The sequence below is a fragment of the Aricia agestis genome, chromosome 4 (genome assembly GCF_905147365.1).
Source record: "Aricia agestis chromosome 4, ilAriAges1.1, whole genome shotgun sequence".
Taxonomy (NCBI): Eukaryota; Metazoa; Arthropoda; class Insecta; order Lepidoptera; family Lycaenidae; genus Aricia; species Aricia agestis.
Window position 1 is genome coordinate 17,283,393 of NC_056409.1, and position 19,994 is coordinate 17,303,386.

General features: G+C 38.9%; 1 protein-coding gene across 2 annotated transcripts; it reads right to left on the reverse strand.

The window, feature by feature from the left end:
• Positions 1-2,896: 2,896 nt before the first annotated feature.
• LOC121726566 (probable ATP-dependent RNA helicase spindle-E) lies at positions 2,897-19,285 on the reverse strand. 2 transcript variants are annotated; one of them, XM_042113972.1, is made up of 26 exons: positions 18,916-19,285; positions 18,609-18,803; positions 18,082-18,379; positions 17,719-18,011; positions 17,430-17,644; positions 17,003-17,181; positions 16,423-16,586; positions 15,913-16,080; positions 15,456-15,618; positions 15,076-15,203; positions 14,598-14,804; positions 13,989-14,218; positions 13,655-13,718; positions 13,462-13,553; positions 13,232-13,355; positions 12,078-12,293; positions 10,037-10,255; positions 8,986-9,111; positions 8,561-8,721; positions 8,059-8,178; positions 6,879-7,001; positions 6,327-6,471; positions 5,636-5,757; positions 4,917-5,007; positions 4,451-4,750; positions 2,897-3,834 (listed from the first exon to the last, which is right to left on the reverse strand). In XM_042113972.1, the coding sequence occupies exons 1-26, from the start codon at positions 19,126-19,128 to the stop codon at positions 3,670-3,672; spliced, it is 4,521 nt and encodes a 1,506-aa protein (XP_041969906.1). In that variant the 5' UTR covers positions 19,129-19,285; the 3' UTR covers positions 2,897-3,669. The 2 variants fall into 2 exon arrangements, with proteins under 2 accessions (XP_041969906.1, XP_041969908.1); XM_042113974.1 differs by lacking the exon at positions 4,451-4,750 and having other exon boundaries at positions 2,898-3,834; positions 4,783-5,007.
• Positions 19,286-19,994: the final 709 nt, after the last annotated feature.

Here is a 19,994-nt window from a genome sequence, read left to right on the forward strand (position 1 = left end):
GTTTTAGTATTGATTATAAATTCATAATACTTTAAGGTTATTTTTAGTTTTAAGTGTTACGTACTGTTCCTATCGTATGTCATATTTTCATCTGAGCTGTTGGTTGTCTGGAAGAAACCGCTAGCAGCGGTAAGACCGCCAATTTGCGCAAGTCCTTTATTTTTATAATATTTGTATTGAGCTATGTTTTAATGTGCAAACAAAGAATTTTTATTATTATTATTATGAAAAAGAAGAGTAGTCTCGGCTTCTTGCCGGGGAGATGACTCAGGCACGGGCATAAGCCAAGTAACCTGGTTCATGATAAAGGTGTATTATGATTGGGGTGTAAGGAAAGATAAGGATGGGTTTAGAAAACGGCGAACTAATGAGCATGTATCGATGATGATAGATTTTTGCATTTGGATATAAGTGTTTTTATGAAGGTCTAGAGTTTTCAGAGATGCGGCGAGGGTCTTCGGTATTACTCCAGTAGAAGAAATGATGATGCGGATAATTTTTACAGCCTCTTGGTGCCACATTTGTTTAATTTCATCGGCGAGTGGAATATATTTTTGTATTTTTTCGTTGTGTTTTTGTTTTAGATTGTTGGTGTTTGGAACGGCGATATCTATCAAGTAAGTTGTTTTTTCAGGTTTAATTGTTAGTGTTATGTCTGGTCTATTGCTGAGAATGGTACGGTCAGTGACTATGTCACGATCCCAATAGAGTCTTACATTGCTATTTTCAAGAACGTTTTGAGGTTTGTATTTATAGTATGGAGTGTGTGAATCGATGAGTTTGTATTTAATGGCTAGTAGTTGGTGAATGTGTTTAGCTGCGTTGTCATTATTATTATTATTATGCAATTTAAATGCAACTATACTGTACTCGGTGAAACATGGAGGTAGCGGTCATTGACTCCCTGTCAAAAACTTGTCATTTTCTATACAAAGCATAAAGTTAATATACCTAGCGGAATAGAGCAACAATTTCGAGCTGTCAAACGTAACCATAATTGGTTTCATCTTTGTGTAAAACTATGTGTACGTGTACACTTACACAAGCATGATAGAACATGATTTCTATGAGATTAAATTGTCAACGTGCGGCACGTGCCGACTGGACGTCAAGAAAAGAGTGCTGCTGTCATGTATCACGTCTCTTTTTACCACGCAGTGTTGCTGATAGTGACATCTCACTTGCTCAGGCCTTTGTTTCTCTATTCCGCTAGGTATATTAACTTTATGATACAAAGCCGCGGTTTATATCATAAAGTTAATATACCTAGCTTCCGCAAGGTACACTAACCTCCATTATACAAGTACGCTGGACTTATGATATCCATAACTCATCTGCTTTTTGTGCCTATTTAAAGCGGAATCAGCGCCCCCAATGCGGGGGAAGAGAACTGAATTTGACGTAACCACAACCCATAACAACAGTAATTGTTGTCATCACTAGTATTAGTTCCAAGTACTCTCACTAATGCTATCAGCGCCCATATGGCGACTTTTCAAACGTCATTTTTACGTCAGATTTAGTTCTCTTTCCCCCATTGGGGGCGCTGATTCCACTTCAAATAGGCACAAAAAATGGCTGTCATTACAAAGGGTATCATAAGTCCAGCGTACTTGTATAATGGAGGTCAGTGGCTAGGTATATTAACTTTATGGTTTTTATAGAAAATGACAAGTTTCTGACAGGGAGTCAATGACCACTACCGTCATGTTTCGCCGAGTACAGTATAATAGAGATCTTTGGTATAATATTATCATTAGGAGACTAATGATGAGTCTGTCAAAAAAGTAAATAAATTATAAAGTGGCAACATTGTAGTGTCATCCCTTCTTCTTAGATTGATTCGAAAGGGATGACACTACGATGTTGCCACTTTTTAATTTCTTCACTTTTTTGACAGACTATATTTTTCATGAGAGGTATTGTTTGTTTTTTTAGTAAGAATTAAAATAAAACAATAAACTTTTACCTGGATATGTAGTGTAAATACTCTCAAAAAGACAAATTTTTCAAAGACTTCATCAATCATCTGTCATTAATTTCTTTCTTCTCAATACTTTGGTCAGGTCGCTCCTTTTCCATACAAGGTTTTTTGAAAAAAAAAAAATGTTCCTTAGCATAAGCCTAAGGTATAACAAAATATTATTACTTTAGGGGGTGTATGTGTTTCTGACAGAGTTCACTGTTATAATAGCAGCGCTGAAAGAGGAACTTCTATTTTCACTTTTATTTGAGAATATGCATGTCGCTGGAGCGCTTGCCCATACAAATAAAAAAAAATTGCTCTTTCAGCGCTGCTACTTTCACAGTAAACTCTATCTCAGAAACACATACACCGCTTAAAGTATTATCACTTAGTTTTGTTATACGGTTACACCCTGTATAATGTAGGTATGTACTTTTTTGCACTTAGTATTATAAGGGAGATCGCAGACGGCACACTTTTTGTGTGATCGAGTCTGCGGCGCACATACAGTCGGCATAGCGCGGCCATGCAGACTGTATGTGCGCCGCAGACTCGATCACACAAAAAGTGTGCCGTCTGCGATCTCCTTAATGAAAACAACATACAGTACATTTTGTATAACAATGTAACTAATAGTTTGAAAGTTGTCACCAGTTAAAATGGTTCTGACAATTATTTAAGACAATTATTAAGATTAAGACAATTATTGTTATGTAACTTAAAATTTATGATAATATTATGGTATGTTTTAATTCTCTATTCCTTGTAAGTAAAGAACTAGTATTTTTAATGGGTCAGGTAGCGATTAAATTTATAATGAAAAACCGAAATAAGAATTTATAAACTATATTTATTTTACCATAAAGGTACTTAAGAAAACTTTAGATACAAAGTTTGATTAAAACAAAACACATATTTTAATTTGTCACGAGAACAAAAATAAACAAAAACTTTGGATATTCAACTTAAAACTTTAGATATTTTACTTAATAATACTTACGAGTAAACATAGAAAACATAAAATATGTCAAGACTTACGATTAACATCTAATGGCAACAATAACAAAAATCTTTAGTCGGATCACATAATATAAAAAAAAGTTTAGGTGATCCACTATACTTATCATTAGGTTGGCGTTTCAGTGTGAAAGAGCCTTTATCACATTGAGAATCAGTTATCACTTAACATAAAATAACATAAACCTTGGAGTCAAATTTGAAATCCACCAAATACACTGCTTAGGTATTTGGACACATTATCAGCCTAGCGGTTCGATATCATGTGTAAAAATGGGAAATGTTATAATTTTGAATTTAGTACTGCTTAATGTACTGTATAGAATTGGTGGGACCTGTTGAATAAGACATATTGGGTGAACAACAAAATCGTAGAATAAGTATATAAAATTAAAAAAAAACTGATAACGTAAAAAATTATACAATGTATAATATTTTGTTCTTATCTGGCCATTCCAATTTATCAGAGAGGGACAAAACATTTTATGGTGTATCCGTTATATATAGGGCTTTCTTTTTAGCTTCTCCTTTCATGCGTGTTGTCACCCGCGCGCGGATTCACATACGTGTGACAAAATGCTCCTGGCCGCATGACAATAAAAACATCTACGAAATGTCTTTCACACGGAGCGAATCCGTGCGCGAGCGACAACACACATGACAGGATAAGCGCCTTAAAATGTTTATTAGCATGAGACGTAACGTAAATAGGAAATTACGAGTCTACCGTCCTTAGGTCCTCCTCCTTCTCCTTGTGCGCGTTGGAGCAGAGGTGTATGCGCATGGCGTGCGCCGGCATCGGCAGCGTGCCGCACAACTTGCACGACACCTCGCCGCTCGAGGTCAGCGTCCTGCACGCAACACATTCTCTCTTTATTATATTTTATTCTCACTCTTATAGCATATTATGTATTAACTAGCTTTTAATGATTGATCACTAGACACCGGAAACATTAGACATAATATAATTTCATTTCTGTCGAAACTGCTTTTTTGGTATTCTTTCATGATAGCGCATATAATCCGACATCTAATGATAACTCATTATGGTTATGGGACGGGCATATGGGATGGGCAGAAAGTCCATACATCCTACATGATCGTGTGCGAGTGAAAGTCACAAAAATAGACGAATTATTATTAGCACCGCGATTGAACGAACTGTGGGAGAAATAAGTTACAACTTACAAATAATATTATATTTGAGTGGCAGTTCTATCAAATGACCTGGAAACTTGTGCCTTGAACTGCTTATTTAGTTGTCAAGGCGCTCGTGTCCAGGTGGGTGTATACAGCACCCACCTGGACACGGCACCTTGAGCTGGTCGTTGTCACGATTGAGCTGGCGCAGCTGGTCGGGATTGACGGGGTAGAGGTCGAGCGGCGCGTGCAGCGGGTACACGACTGCGCGCTCCGCCATCTCCGGCACCGATATCTCCGGCAGCTCGATATATACACAGCACCCACCTGGTCACGAGCGCCTTGAGCTGGTCGTTGTCGCGCTTGAGCTGGCGCAGCTGGTCGGGATTGACGGGGTAGAGGTCGAGCGGCGCGTGCAGCGGGTACACGACTGCGCGCTCCGCCATCTCCGGCACCGATATCTCCGGCAGCTCGATATATACACAGCACCCACCTGGTCACGAGCGCCTTGAGCTGGTCGTTGTCGCGCTTGAGCTGGCGCAGCTGGTCGGGATTGACGGGGTAGAGGTCGAGCGGCGCGTGCAGCGGGTACACGACTGCGCGCTCCGCCATCTCCGGCACCGATATCTCCGGCAGCTCGATATATACACAGCACCCACCTGGTCACGAGCGCCTTGAGCTGGTCGTTGTCGCGCTTGAGCTGGCGCAGCTGATCGATGTTGACGGGGTAGAGGTCGAGCGGTGCGTGCAGCGGGTACACGACTGCGCGCTCCGCCATCTCCGGCACCGATATCTCGAGCAGCTCGTGCTCCGGTACCGAGTTCCACTTCCACTCGTTCACTACTGACTCCGGCTCGCGGTGCTTGCGCCGCTTCGTCAGCAACCTGACACGAAAATAATTATAATTTATAACCAATTATATTTAATTTATATTTATAGTATGTCCTTATCATAGGACCACCTGCGAAGTGTTCTCTTTCCAACAATCATTTAATCATCATTTATTTGCAAAGAATGTTGTTTACAAAGATCTTATAGTTATATATATACAGTATCAAACACTCTGCTCTGAAGCATGCAAAATTATTATAAATATTTAGATAATACAGCAATTTTACATTATCATTTTTCTTTTTAACAAAAAAATAATCATTAAAATCGGTTCACAAATGAACAAAAAATCATATTATGTACGAATTGAGAAACCTCCTCCGTTTTTTAACAATATAATATAATATCTATGGACGCTTCATGCCACGTCAGTCTGGCCCTGTGCTAAGTACCTGAAGGACTTGTGTTACGGGTACCAGACAACGGAAATATACTTAATACTTTTACATTATACATAATATTATATTTAAGATTTTTATTATATGATATACATATTTAATAAGCCCAGGAACAAACTTTTTGTTCCGTCGGTGGGATTCGAACCCACGACCCGGGGCTTGAGCACTGACCACGCTCTCAACCACTGAGCCACAGAGGTAGTCAATGATATGAATGACTTACTTCATAAGATCGTCTCTAATGTATTTGGGCACGTTGGAGCGGAACTTGTCGTCCGCCGAGGGGAAGTCTTGTCCATCGCCGCAGTACATCATGTAGTCCATCAAATATCTTATATGGTTTATCTGCAACATTTGATTGTAATATATTTTATGGGGTAATATAGTTTCGGGTGGTGATTACTTATTGAACCGGACTTCATATTACACCTTGTATGTAAAATGATCATTAAGCTGATGAAAAATAATCAAGAATTAAAAACTATAAGCTTTAAGCTGACTACAAATCTCTCGTAGCTTTCACTATCCAATCGGATCAGTTGAGGAGCAAGCAACAAGACGTGTAAGATAGAAATAGCGATAGATCTTAAAGATACCGTGGAAGAGCCCTGCTTCGGCACGAATGGGCCGGCTCGACCGGAGAATTACCACGGGCTCACAGAAAACCGGCTTGAAACAGCGCCTGCGCTGTGTTTCGCTGAGTGAGTGAGTTTACGGAGGCCCAATCCCCTACACGATTCCCTTCCCTACACTCCCCTCCTTCCCTATTCCCTCTTAAAAGGCCGGCAACTCACCTCTGCTGAAGTTGCGAGTGTCCATGGGCGACGGAAGTTGCTTTCCATCAGGTGAACCGTTGTTCGCTTGCGTTTAATTATTTTATAAAAAAAAAATAGAAATAGATCCCCTGTACACACATTGCCGATATCTTCAACGCTCATATCAGCGTCGATGTTGACGAGCAGGTCGTGTTCGGGGAAGAGCGGGCGGCCGCCGGCGCTGCCGAGCCCGCACAACACGCTCACGTACCGCGTCCCGCCCGCGCCGCGACGCAGCTCCGCACTGAGAAGAGGCAGTTTTTTTTTTTAATTCTGTCTAATACGTCGCTATCATGATATTCATTATCGCCGAAATAATTGCCTCAGTTTATTGAAATTGCTCCATATTGCTCCATACTGCTCCAGATCGGTCCATTCTTGTCGCCGGGCAATTATTGCCGCAATTGTTGCCCGTATAAGCGCTTACACGGGCAACATGTACAACTAGATATTGCCAGCGACTTTTTTGTATCGAAATGAGTTTACCGCGCAGGCACCGTACAATTTTCGTGAAAATAGCCATCCTATTTTCTTTGTAGATCATCCCATTAAAATTTATAATAAAAATAAAGAGTTAATTATACTGTAAAATTAGTGCAAAACTGATGAAAATAGCGATTCAATTTCTATAAATGATTTTAAAAAAATCACCTCGGGCAAAACAGTAGAGCGATGATGGCGGGCAGGCCGCGGATGTTGGGCATCATGGTGGTGTGGCGCAGGTTCAGCTTGTTGCTGCCCTCGTGCTGACCCACCTCGCCCGCTACCAGCAACCTGGACACGACAAAAATATTAAAAAGTTCCACCCGCTACTCTGTTTATCTTATCTTATCTTATCTTATCTTATCTTATCTTATCTTATCTTATCTTATCTTATCTTATCTTATCTTATCTTATCTTATCTTATCTTATCTTATCTTATCTTATCTTATCTTATCTTATCTTATCTTATCTTATCTTATCTTATCTTATCTTATCTTATCTTATCTTATCTTATATCTTATCTTTATTCTTTATTATATATATAAAAGAAAGTCGTGTTTGTTACAACACTTATAACTCGAGAACGGCTGGACCGATTGCCATGTTTTTTGATTTGTTGGATTTATTTCCGTCCCGAATAGCAGAATACATCTTAAAAATAATGAAAACTCGATATGTGTAATGATCTTGAATCATATGATCTCGAATGAACTTAATCATTTCAATAGATGCTGATTTGTTTATTACATGTCAAACATTTGTTGTCCAATCCTGTCAAATAGTGTAACAACTATTTTTTTTTTTTGGAGCTTATGGCCTGGTTGTTGAGACTTTTAAGCCACAACTTTATTTTTTTCTGAAGACATCATGTGTGCGTTCAGAAATTTATTTATTTTTTATATCCTCCATTTCATAAAGTCTTAATTTACTTCGATTTGTTGCTTTAGTAACATTATTTTTCAACTCTATCACTACGTTAGTACCACTACATTATTACAGTAACCATTACCAAACTTTGGCAAAACATTAAGTGTAGTGTACTAGGGTAAATGACTAGTAGATTGGACAGTACCAGTCATTGGAAAAAGCACAAAAACACAATATTTATTAATGTTGCTTTAAAAATTGCTTGTTTTTAAAGTAAAAGAACGCCTGATTTTAAAGACAAACAGGTAGTTTTTAAAGCAACCTTAGTAAATATTGTGTTTTTGTGCTCTGTCCAATGACTAGAACTGTCCAATCACTAGTCATGCTCACCCTATCATCTTAAATTTTACCTTTCTCACAATAACAAAAATCTCGTTGACGACAGAAAGCAATGATATAACGCATCAGAAATATTCAATACCTTTCATATAGCTCCTGCGGCTCGGTGTCGAGCAGCACGGAGTTGACGGAGTTCCACTCCACGTGCACCTGCTTCTCGCGGCTCGCGTACATCACGTTGCGAAGAGTCGTCTCGAGGGGACTGCGAGACATTTAAGAACCAAAACCTTAGTTAACCTTGCGTTGCACTACTATAGACATTATTTAAAGCAAAAATCTCGTATAAAAAAGTGTAATTCAGTTATGTTGTATGCATATATCCGTAAGCCGGTCAGTCAGAGCTCTAAGATTATTCTTGCCCCACCGCATCTGAATTTCGAACAACTTTTAACCATATTAAAGTTACAACCAGCCAGTCCAGAGAGATTTAAAGAGCATAGAGAAAAAACATGAATTTTAAATTTTTATACATATTTTTGTTATATTTAATAATATTGTCGCTCTGCAACGCGAGCTTAAGTACTATCCTACTGCAACAAACGTCAGTTCACAAAATCACAATTTATTTACACTAAACAAATCACCTATGAGGTCCTCTAAGGCAGACGTCAGAAATGCAGTCCTTGAAATTAGGCATCTTGACGTCACGCGTGTCGTTATAGGCTTGTTCTATTTGCTCCCTGTTGTAGCCGCTCTTTTGTTTCAGAGTCAAGTTGTCAGCGATCTGCCTCAAGTCATGATTCAGCTGCGAAAGGCAAGAATATTCGTCAATACGTTTTTGTAGATCAGCATAAAAAATTGACAAGCTTAATTTTATAAAGTAGACACGATTGAGACCATAGACATAATATAATATATTATGTCTATGATTGAGACATACTTTTTGTAGAAATAAAAACCTCTTTAGGCACTTCATAATATAGCTTTATGAAAAATAAATTGACAAGCTTTTTTAAAAGTAGACATGATTAAGATACGCATTTTGTAGAAATAAACAATCCATTCATACCTTGGAATCGTAGCTCTCTTCGCAGGCCACAGCGAAACCTTTCTCCAATAACTTCTGGTTAACGTTTATCTTGGAGTTATCGGCTAACAACTCAACGGTGACTACGCCGTGCGCCACCGAATAAATCTGCAATGTTGAAAATTCTATTACTAACCACCACATAATATAATCGTTAGGATCAATTTAATACCGGCGCGGAATGGAATGGAAGCGACTTTTTGCAACGAAATTGTACTTAAAACAATGAACTTTATGTCAACAGTGTAATACACGAAATTAAATATACGAGTCAAAAAATTGGACGCGCGTCTTCCGCGAAATTCTCGAGAAATATCCAGAACCAATTCGCTCGCATGAGGCGAAATTGACGCTCCCATTCCGTTCCGATCCGCAGCGGTGTAAATTGAGCCTTATACAAGCGCCTTTCCAATGTAACAAAAATACAAGAACAAAAAATACTGAAGCTTATAATGACTGTTTGAAAAAAATTATCCAATTTGATATCCAAGAAAAGATTTAGGAAACAAAAAATATGTTAAAGGGGCGTGGCACGGATCGCATACAACCAAAAAAACATATTACTACACGGCAAAGTAGTGTTTGAACCAATCAGACGCTCACGAGATTCATATTATGTACTACGTGTATATTTTTTTATGAAATAAGGGGCAAACGAGCAAACGGGTCACCTGTTGGAAAGCAACTTCCGTCGCCCATAGACACTCGCAGCATCAGAAGAGCTGCAGGTGCGTTGCCGGCCTTTTAAGAGGGAATAGGGTAATAGGGGAGGGTAAGAAAAGGAATAGGGGGATTGGGCCTCCAGTAAACTCACTCACTCGGCGAAACACAGCGCAAGCGATGTTTCACGTCGGTATTCGGTGAGCCCGTGGTATTTCTCCGGTCGAGCCGGCCCATTCGTGCCAAAGCGTGGCTCTCCCACGTCAAATAATATAATATAATTTACATTATACACACACCCAGACATCGGCTCACGTACAAAAAGCACTCTATCATATTTCTTCTTTTTTTGTGTTCTGTGAATGTAACTAACCTTGGCGTGTAGACCAGGGCGCGCGACGAGTTCGGCAAACGTTCGGCAGGCAGCTAACGTGTACCGGCGTCCAGGCACGGGATTGGCCAGCGGCGCCGGGGCCACGCCCGCCAGCGCGCACCGCATGGCCTGCGGCGGTATCGTGCGGAGCGGAGGCGGTAACGAGCGCGCGCTGCACACGCCCACACGCCCCGCCCCTCCGTAGTCCACGTACAACACCTGGTTATCATTAGTTATTTTCATTTATTTATATTATTTATTCATTTACTTCAGACATCATACAAAAACCAAATGACAAATACCTCAAAACGAACATACATGACAATATAATAAATAGTTGCTGTTACTATGCAGTGAAATAAATAACGTATGTGACTACGTAAGTGGGTAGTTTTTTTACTCCATTTTGCTTTACAATTGTTATGACAGTGACTATTTTAATAAATCAAAGAAACGATATGTATGCTATGCATTTGCTTTCGTACTGTATACAGGCGTACGTCCTGCACTCTTTCTTTGGTACTTAAGAGGATACACCAGGGGCGAGAGAAATTGAAAATAGGTATTTGAAAATGTATTGCTGTCTCACCAATCTCAAGTCTCCCACTGCAGAGCGCGATAGAGACAACACGACAAAATTTCTAATAAAAGAATAGAAAATCTTCGATTCGTTGTCCGCTGTTTCCTTCTCCAAAACTTAACCGATTTAAGTACTTTTTTCATTAAAAATTAAAGCAAGGCTTGAGCTGTGTTCCTATGTTTAATTTTTTTTTGTATATTTTAGCCAGTTTTGTTTTCTGGGTGTTTGAACACAGATAAAAATCTTGCCATTTTTTTGGGTTTTTGGACGTTCTTATCTTTTTTTAAATAAAATTATGAAAAAAAGGAAAACATAGGGACATGCTAATAGTGGCCATAGATATTCAGGAAAAAAATCATAACTCTACCGGCATTATCCAGGGAGGAAACAGAAGACAGCGTTTGTATGGAAAAACGGCGGTGTGGAGTCCTCTTAAAGCTGCGCGTGCACTGGATCGGAATCGGAGCGTACGGATTTGTTGCTTTGTATTGATTTGTATGGTACTGCGTGCACTGGATCGGCATTTCTGCGCCTCAGACCGGAATTTATGCCGATGGCGTCATCCGCAGTGAACGCGACATTCGGATTGCAAAGGTTTTAAGTACTGACGTGTTTGCGACGACACGACGGCTATACGTAAATACTTATTCGCGATGAATGACGACATTTTAATTAAGTACTTTAGTGCAAAAATATGAAGAATTTTACAATATTATCATAACCAACTGAGATTGTAGAGGTTGTAGGTAGAATATAGTGAAGTTCAAAAAATTTTTTCGACTCATATGAATGTACCCAAAAAATATTTTTTCATCTTCTAATAAATCAGGATATAACGTATGAAATTCTCCGAAAATCAATCTTTTTGAGTTTATATTATGAACCCACCCAAACCAAACCCATATCTTTGGTTTCCTCTTATTTCTGTTTTCCTCTTCTGATAAAATACAACTAATTACAAGAATATCCTCGTCACTATCCTCCATAATGCAAATGCACGCAGGCTATGACAGACTAATAATAACTAAATTTCCGTTGCGGAATCCGAATGCAGTGGACGCACCCCATCGGCATTTCGTAAATGACGACGCTCCGTACGCTCCGATTCCGATCCAGTGGACGCGCAGCTTAAGAGTGACACTTTTTATACATTTATTTTTTATTGTATTTACAATTTAATGCACACAAAACACACACCCTTCGATCGGAAAAACGAGACACAATAGCTAATATATTGTTATCGCGGCCGGATGTGGCCGCTTGGGGCTTGATGAATTAACAAGTCATACATAAAAAGAAAAATGACTCAACAAATACATTTTGTGGCAAGTAAATTATGCTTTCCGTCAGTTAGACTGTGTTTTACAGTATAAGCTTTACACCGGTTTTCTCCACCATGACATTGACATTTTAAATTAAGTTCGTTAGTACTCAAAACCGGAGGACTCTTCACGATATTACCTCGAGCATATCCCTGGGCAATATTTTGGTGATTCTAGCGCGGTACATTTTGGTGCCATTGGCGTCAGCGTACGGCGCCGCTATCAAGTCGCCCGCCTCCAAAGTCTGCGTCACGGCAAGCAGCCTATGAGAGTTGAGGGTGTTTTCGATCATTTGCAACTCCATTGCTGTTGCCTCGAAGTCGTATTGCGCCCAGAACGTGTCAACGTCGACATACTGTAAGGAAATAATAAACATTATATTAGGCAGCTGTAAATTAGACAAAGTAATTTCTATTATCATTCTAATTATTATTATTATTTAGCCTTTTTTTCCGAATTATCTGTTTTGCAGTGTTATAAGGATTTTCTTGTTATATAATATAGTCTCTTAATTCGGTGTGCCTGTTGGCAAGGCCTCCTCCAGCTCTTTCCAGTATTTTCTATCCTGTGCTACTCTTGTCCAGTAGGGTCCAGCAGTAAGTTTAATTTTGTCTTCCCATCTCATGGCGGGTCGACCTCTTGTCCTTTTACCATCTCTTGGATACCACATAATGACTCTCTGACTCCATTTACTTTCTTTGAATCGTACAGTGTGACCTGCCCATCTCCATTTTAGCATATCTATTCGTCTTAAGATGTCGACTACTTTAGTTTTCATCCTGATTGTTAGGCTAAGCTGTCGGTCTTGCAGTTTGCACCCCATCAGCTGCACTCCATGGTTCTCTGGCATTTTGCTAGTTTTTCTCTATGCGTTTTGGAAAGGAACCATGTTTCAGAGCCATAAATTAGACAGAGCAGGACACATGTATTAAAAGTCTTGCTTTTTATATGCAAGCTTAGGTCTTTGCTTTTAAGAATCTCTTTTAGTGACCAAAATTTGTTCCAACCATGTGCTATTCGTTTTTCTATTTCTTTAGTCATTTGGTCCTTGAAGGAAATTATCTGTCCAAGGTAAGTATAGTTTTTGACATATTCTATTTTGTAGTCATTGACTGTTATGTCTTGGTTTGCATCATTCTAATTAATAAATATAATATATCCCAATAATCCCAACCTCTAAGTCAAAATAACAACATACTTTTGGTGTAATCTTTTATACAACTTTGGATAAATGCATTTAGATTTTCAGCTTAAAATTTAACAATATTAGTATAAGTAATAATGTAAACCTACATGAGATATCTTCAGTGGAATATAAGTTTCATCTATGTCAGGTAGGCGAGGCACCAAATGCTCCTTCACTTGGCTTACGTATTCCTCATCTAAAGACTCCGCCAATTCGTTTGCTTCCTTTACACTGTAAAAAGTTACATTTTCATAACAGTTCGAAATTTAAATATTATTTTTGATCGTGTATATTGAAACACAGCCAGACAAAGCCAGAGTATTAGAGTAAAACTTACGGTAGCAAAGGAATTCTAAAATCGATTCTCAGTTGGCGAGCTTTGATAGCTTTGTACACTGGCAACACTACTTGTCCAGGGATGGTCGGATCCTGTAAAATAAGCATAATATGAAAATAATTATCCCTTGTGAATAATTAATAATTATACATAATATTTATGTACTTAGTAAGATTTAGTAAGTTCCACTTACACCACTTTTGTTTTTATCTAAACTTGTGTCTTGTTTGGAGTCTTCGAAGGTCACGTAGATCTTTCTGTTTAAGAAATATACAAAAATCTTAGGTTAAACACAGACTTTGGTTAATTAGATAAAAATAATATTATGTTTCGCTGAAGTAACCTACACGTTACTTCAGCGAAACATAATATTATGGTTGCATTTATTTACGGTTAAAACCATGAAATGTTTTGTGCCTCGCCTCAAGATTTTGACTAGTGCTTTTAGAAAAGTGTCCAAAAATTGAAATTTCAGAAATTTTAATTCGAATTTAAACTTCGTTATTTATAGTTATATAAGTTCAAACCTGCTGTTATTATCCACTGTGACTCTCGAATCGTCTCCCAGCAGTTTGAGCACCAGCTTGCGTACGAGCGGCGCGTAGAGGCGTGCGGGCTGGTAGTCGGGCAGGCCGGCCAGGTACACGGAGCGGCGCGGGTCGAGCCCGCCGAGCGTACGCACCGCCACCCGCTCCCGCTCACCGTCCGAGCCGCCCTGCACGAAGTACTGCGGGTAGAACGCACCCGCCAGGATCACCTGCGTATGAAATGAGATATGAGTATATGTCAAACCGGTAAATAAAATCTAATTTACTTTATCTGAAAGATACCTTAGAAAAAATTAACAACTATATGATAACATCTACACCTTATAGAGGATCAGTAATTTTAAATTAGGGGCCCCGGCGCACATGCCCTTCAGTAGCTACGCCACTGATAATAATTAATCAATTATAAAGCCGTAAGACGAGACGAATTCTTAATTAAGATTGAATACAATACAAAATTGATATTGTGTCATTAACGCACATGAAATAAAAAACCAAGAAAAAAAATTACGTTACCGGCGCTAATATTGTTTTCAGTGCAACGGGGTATTGGTTATTGTATAAAATCATGCAGTAAATATAATTTACCTTGAGTACAAGCGGCAGCTCGTGCTTGGACCATGGCGTGGGGTAAGCTGTGGCGTCGATACCGTCTCGAGAGATGCGGCTGTGCAGCTCGCGCACTAGGTCATGCAGCTCGTGTAGGGCGCGCAGCTGCACGTAGAATCGCCGCGCCCACTGTGCCTCCGTGCTGTGCTGCTTGAAGTGCTGCTGACGACGGAGGTGACTCCACACCTGGGGACGTAAACCGATTTTATTAAAATATTGTATTTACGACTTGATTTATTTTTGAGATAAAGCACAAAGGATAGTTTTCATCCCAGAAAATGCACGGTTCCGATAGCGGATAGAGTAACAAAGAAGTTGGGTGGCCACGTCTAGTACCATAATATAGTGAGCACACTTATCGATGTGCTATAATAATTAATCTTTATATAATTATTATACTAGCAAAAAAAATGTATTGAAGCTATTGATTTTGTTCACATAATAATCTCTAACGCACCTTGTATACATTGAGCAGGGCAATGCAGTCACTCGTGGAACCGTCCGCCCAGGTTAGTTTTGAATTGTAGGCATTCAGTCTTTCTTTGAAGGGACTGCTGAAAACACTTTTTACCGACATCGCAGCAGCTGAGAAAATACAAAATATGTTATTTGCAATATTTTTCAAACCTTTATTGCTAATTTTTAACAAGAAGTAACAAAAACATAACCTCTAAGGTACACAGCAAAATGTATTTTATTTACTGTTTACTGTCCTAGTCTATCAAGTGGTATCTCCAAAATATTAGACATAGACAGCATCCATTAACAAGATGTCTAGATCAATATCCAATAGAAATAGTTTAATGTAAACCTAAATTAAAAATGCACAGTATTTACCCATGATAACACTCTCTTCCAAGCACCCATAGATGTATCCGAGCATTATGAGCTTGGAGGCTCGTACGTCAATGGGCAGCTTCGCCATCATTCGTCCCAGGTATGTGATGTCCCCGTCCGTGTTACTCCACTCCCCATCGACTGTCTTCTTTAAGGCACCCATCTAGGAAAAGGAATAATTTTAATGTGAACTTCTTAGATTACCAGAAATCATTTCTAGATTTTACTAGAAATTACTTCCAGTACTTTTTTTGAGGATCTAAGCTTTCAAAGCGCAATTAATTTACTTTCCCGGTGTATGAAGGCGAAACTGAGTTAGGTAAGTACGGTAGTTTTTGGATTTACAACAGACAAACTGAAGGCATACCAGCCAGGATGGCCAACGCTGGTGCAGAAGCTAGCACTACGGAAAACCCTGGGAGCTGTGGGAAAGCATAGGCTTAAAAAAATAGGTTACCTCTTTCAAGACGAGTATAGTGCGGTGTATGTTAGACAAGTCGGGGGGGTCCATTGCCAACGCGAGGATATCGCTCGGCTCCCCCATATCCAGCATCTTGGCCAGAAGAGTTAGCCGCTCCAGCGGACACCGCACTATCTCCGGCGCACATTCTTGCGGTAGGTTATCCTGTCATTTGAAGATACGAAGGTATTAGCAAAAAAAGCCGACAACCAGATTTTGTAAAACAGTATCAGTATACTAAGGCATTACAAGGTATGTTGTTAATTTAACAGCTGTCCCTTAATTATAACAAGCCCTAAACAGATAATGCGTGTCTAACAAGCTTCTTTTTCAATATATCAACAAGAACAAAACATTGTGTAATTTTTTTTATCAGCAATGTATGACTTTCAGGAAACATCAATTACAATTTGCTACTTTAAAATTAAATGTAATCAACATATTTTATGTCTCGTTAGCTATGCCTATAAGTTTATCATAATAGGTATAATCAAAATTGCTACTGACATAGAACTTATCGGTGACGAGTCTGTAGACGCGGCCGTCTCGCACTCGGCCTGCTCGGCCTGAGCGCTGCTCACAGTTCGTCTTGGACGCCCATGCCAGCTGCAGCGAAGTGAAGTTAGTGTTCTGGTCAGCCACTAGCACCTTCATTAGGCAGAAGTCTATCACTGTAAATAAATACATTACTTTACTATTAAATGAGAGACATAATGTAACAGTGCATTTAATTTTAAAGAGCTCTGTGAAATGTAAATTAAATATGCTAGGTTGTGAAAGACATCTTCCTTTATTTTATAAAGTGTCAAAGAGCCGAGCCAACAATACTAATAAAACAATATTTGCGTGCACTTTTTCCACTATATTAAGAAATTATTAACAAATTACGCGACCGGTTTCGAAATCGTGTAATTTGTTAATAATTTCTTAATATAGTGAAAAAAGTGCACGCAAATATTGTTTTATTAGTGTTCAACATGCATTTCCACCAAGAACCAATGGTACAATCAATTACATAGAGCCAACAATAAGCGAGATACTCAGCACAAAGAATTGCATCGTCTTTATATCACCGCCATCAACCTACCATATTTGATGTCGGGCACTGTGATGGAGCTCTCAGCTATGTTGGTGGACAGGATGATCTTGCGGTGTCCGGGCGCTGCGCGTTGGAACACGCGGACTTGCTCGTCTGCCGTGATGGTGGAGTGGAGGGGCAGCACCCACCACTTGTAGCTCGCACACGTGGCGTCGACCAGACGAGTCCTGTAGATGAGGATAATGGTTTAGAAAAAAATTATCCACACCCAAACATGTAACCTCACCTTTTTGGAAGTCGGAAAAGAAAAATAACAAATAGGAACATAAAAGTAGGGTCATTAAATGTATCTAGAGATAAATTACAGTACATCCTGTGACTGAAAATCCAAGCTTTGGTTTAATTGATTTATATTTAAAGTAAGGACCTAAAAATTGTGTCTGTAAGGCAAGATTAATTTATGTAGATCAAGTACCTTAAACTGGTGTCAGTTAAGCAGTTATATAACTCCTCAATCTCATGAATACCAGGTAAGAAAATAAGGACAGAAGGCAAGTCCGCCTCAGATCTATCTTTGTACTCCTCTTGTAAGTCAATCTGTTCAAAAGCATTTATCAGCTTTACAACCAAATGATACATTTCTGGGTTGATGAAAGCCTCCCCATCAGTTCGCATCGCTTGTTGTAGAGTCTACAAAAATTCCATAAATTTTATCCAAATGGTTATAGTAATAACACATTAGTGTAGATTGAACAGAAACTTACCGAACCAAACTTGTTTAGATGGTTCAAATAGAATGTTTTTACACTAAATATTGATTTTTCATTTGTAACTTTAAAACATGAGGATTTCTGTAACCCAGCAGGGGTCGGAATGAGGAAGTAATCTGCAAATGACTTTCGGTCAAAGGTGGCCGACATGAGTACCACCTTGACTGCTGGAGATACTGTGTACAACAATTTTTTCACAACAAGCAAGAGGAAGTCCATCTCTTGGCCTCTTTCGTGAACCTCGTCGAGTATGATGTGAGTGTATTCATTCATTGTTTTAGCAGCAACTGTAAAAATACATACAAGAATGTTATACATTGTTTATTTTTTATTTACTTATGAAAATAGGCCACTTACCAAGTTTTTGTAGCAAGACTCCAGTGGTAACATAGCTAATCCTAGTATCTGTGGTTGTTTTATTTTCGAGACCGACCTGATATCCCACAAGACCACCAACATCCCATCCTCGTTCTTGAGCAACTCTCCTAGCAATAGATATAGCAGCAATCTTTCTAGGTTGTGTTACTACTATTTTGCAGTGTTTTCGGTTGTTGTAAGCGTCATCAAGAATCCACTGGGGTACTTGTGTAGTTTTACCACATCCTGTGGGGCCCTCGATGATCACAACAGGGAATGAATTTATCCTATCTAAAATCTGCAAGGCAAGTTATAATGTAAAGTAAGTAATGATTTAGTAATGGCAGCTAAGGAAAGTTAAAATACAAAGAAAAATCTTCAAAGTTATGTAATAAATTGAGGCAATGTTAAGAGGCCCATTCACGGCAGGACTGCCGTGCAGTCCTGTCGTGAATGGGCCTATTTACAAAGATCTTTAATGTGTGTGATTGACTAGCCAGTGGATAAAATGTATTTTTATCACTTACACTTTCCTGACAGCTATGAATTGCCAGATTTTTTGTATCCTCCTTTCTTTGAAAAGAATACTTCTTGTAAACACTTGTCATGGCTTCTTCTGTTAACTTTTCAACATTAAGAGTTGATGATCCTATTGAGGTCAAATATTCCATTGAGTCCAAACCCCCTGACATGCTTTCAAACTTCTCTCGCTCCTTTTCATTCTACAAGAAAACAAGCATCCAATAAGTATGTACGGTATGGATTGTTTGTATATTTACTTAATTAATACATTTTGTCTCTTATATACATCTATAAAGGTAATTTAGGACATACCCTCAAATACATGGCTGTTTCCCGTTCTCTAACTTCTCGTGCATAGTCGGTGCCACTAACAGTAACCGAGTGACGATCTTCTTCTGGTCTATTCAAGTCATTTATATGATCGTCCTTTGATACACGATGTCCACCAGTAACTGGTGCCCGAAGACGTACTAATTGCGAAGAAGATGGAGTTGGATTGTTGAAAAACGATCTCAACTCATCCATTTTTGTGTCTGTAACTTTTTACAAAACTAAACACTTCGAGATTCGAAGTCTTTTCCCAAATTTCGAATGAATTTTCTTCTACTTTAAAATCTCTGAACTCAAAGAACCTCAGAAATCGGAATCATACAAATTACTCACGGAGAGCAAATCGCACGAAAATAAGTTGTTGCGAATGTTTTGTAAATATTTTTGATAGATTCTTCTTCACCGTCTTTTTTAGTAAAGTATACTTTATAATTTTGCCAAGTGGCCAAGTGCGAATAGGCTTCTTATTTCGATCTTTAAACGAGCTATATATATATATACAGAGTGTAACAAAAACAAGTGATAATACTTTAGGGTGTGTACGTGTTCCTTATAGAGAGTTCACTGTGAAAGTAGCAGCGCTGAAAGACCAACAATTTTTTTCACTTTTATATGGGCAAGCGCCCGAACGTCACGAGTTTCCTCATACAAAAGTGAAAAAAAAATGTAGTCTTTCAGCGCTGCTACTTTCACAGTGAACTCTCTATAAGGAACACGTACACACCCTAAAGTATTATCACTTATTTTTGTTACACCCTGTATATATATATATATATATAATACTTTAGGGTGTGTACGTGTTCCTTGTAGAGAGTTTACTGTGAAAGTAGCAGCTCTGAAAGACGAATTTTATTTTTCACTTTTGTATGGGCAAGGGCCCGAGCGTCACGAGTTTCCCCATACAAAAGTAAAAAAATTTTTTGGTCTTTCAGCGCTGCTACTTTCATAGTGAACTCTCAACAAGGAACACGTACACACCCTAAAGTATTATCACTTATTTTTGGTATACCCTGTATATACAGGGTGTAACAAAAACAAGTGCTAATAATTTAGGGTGTGTA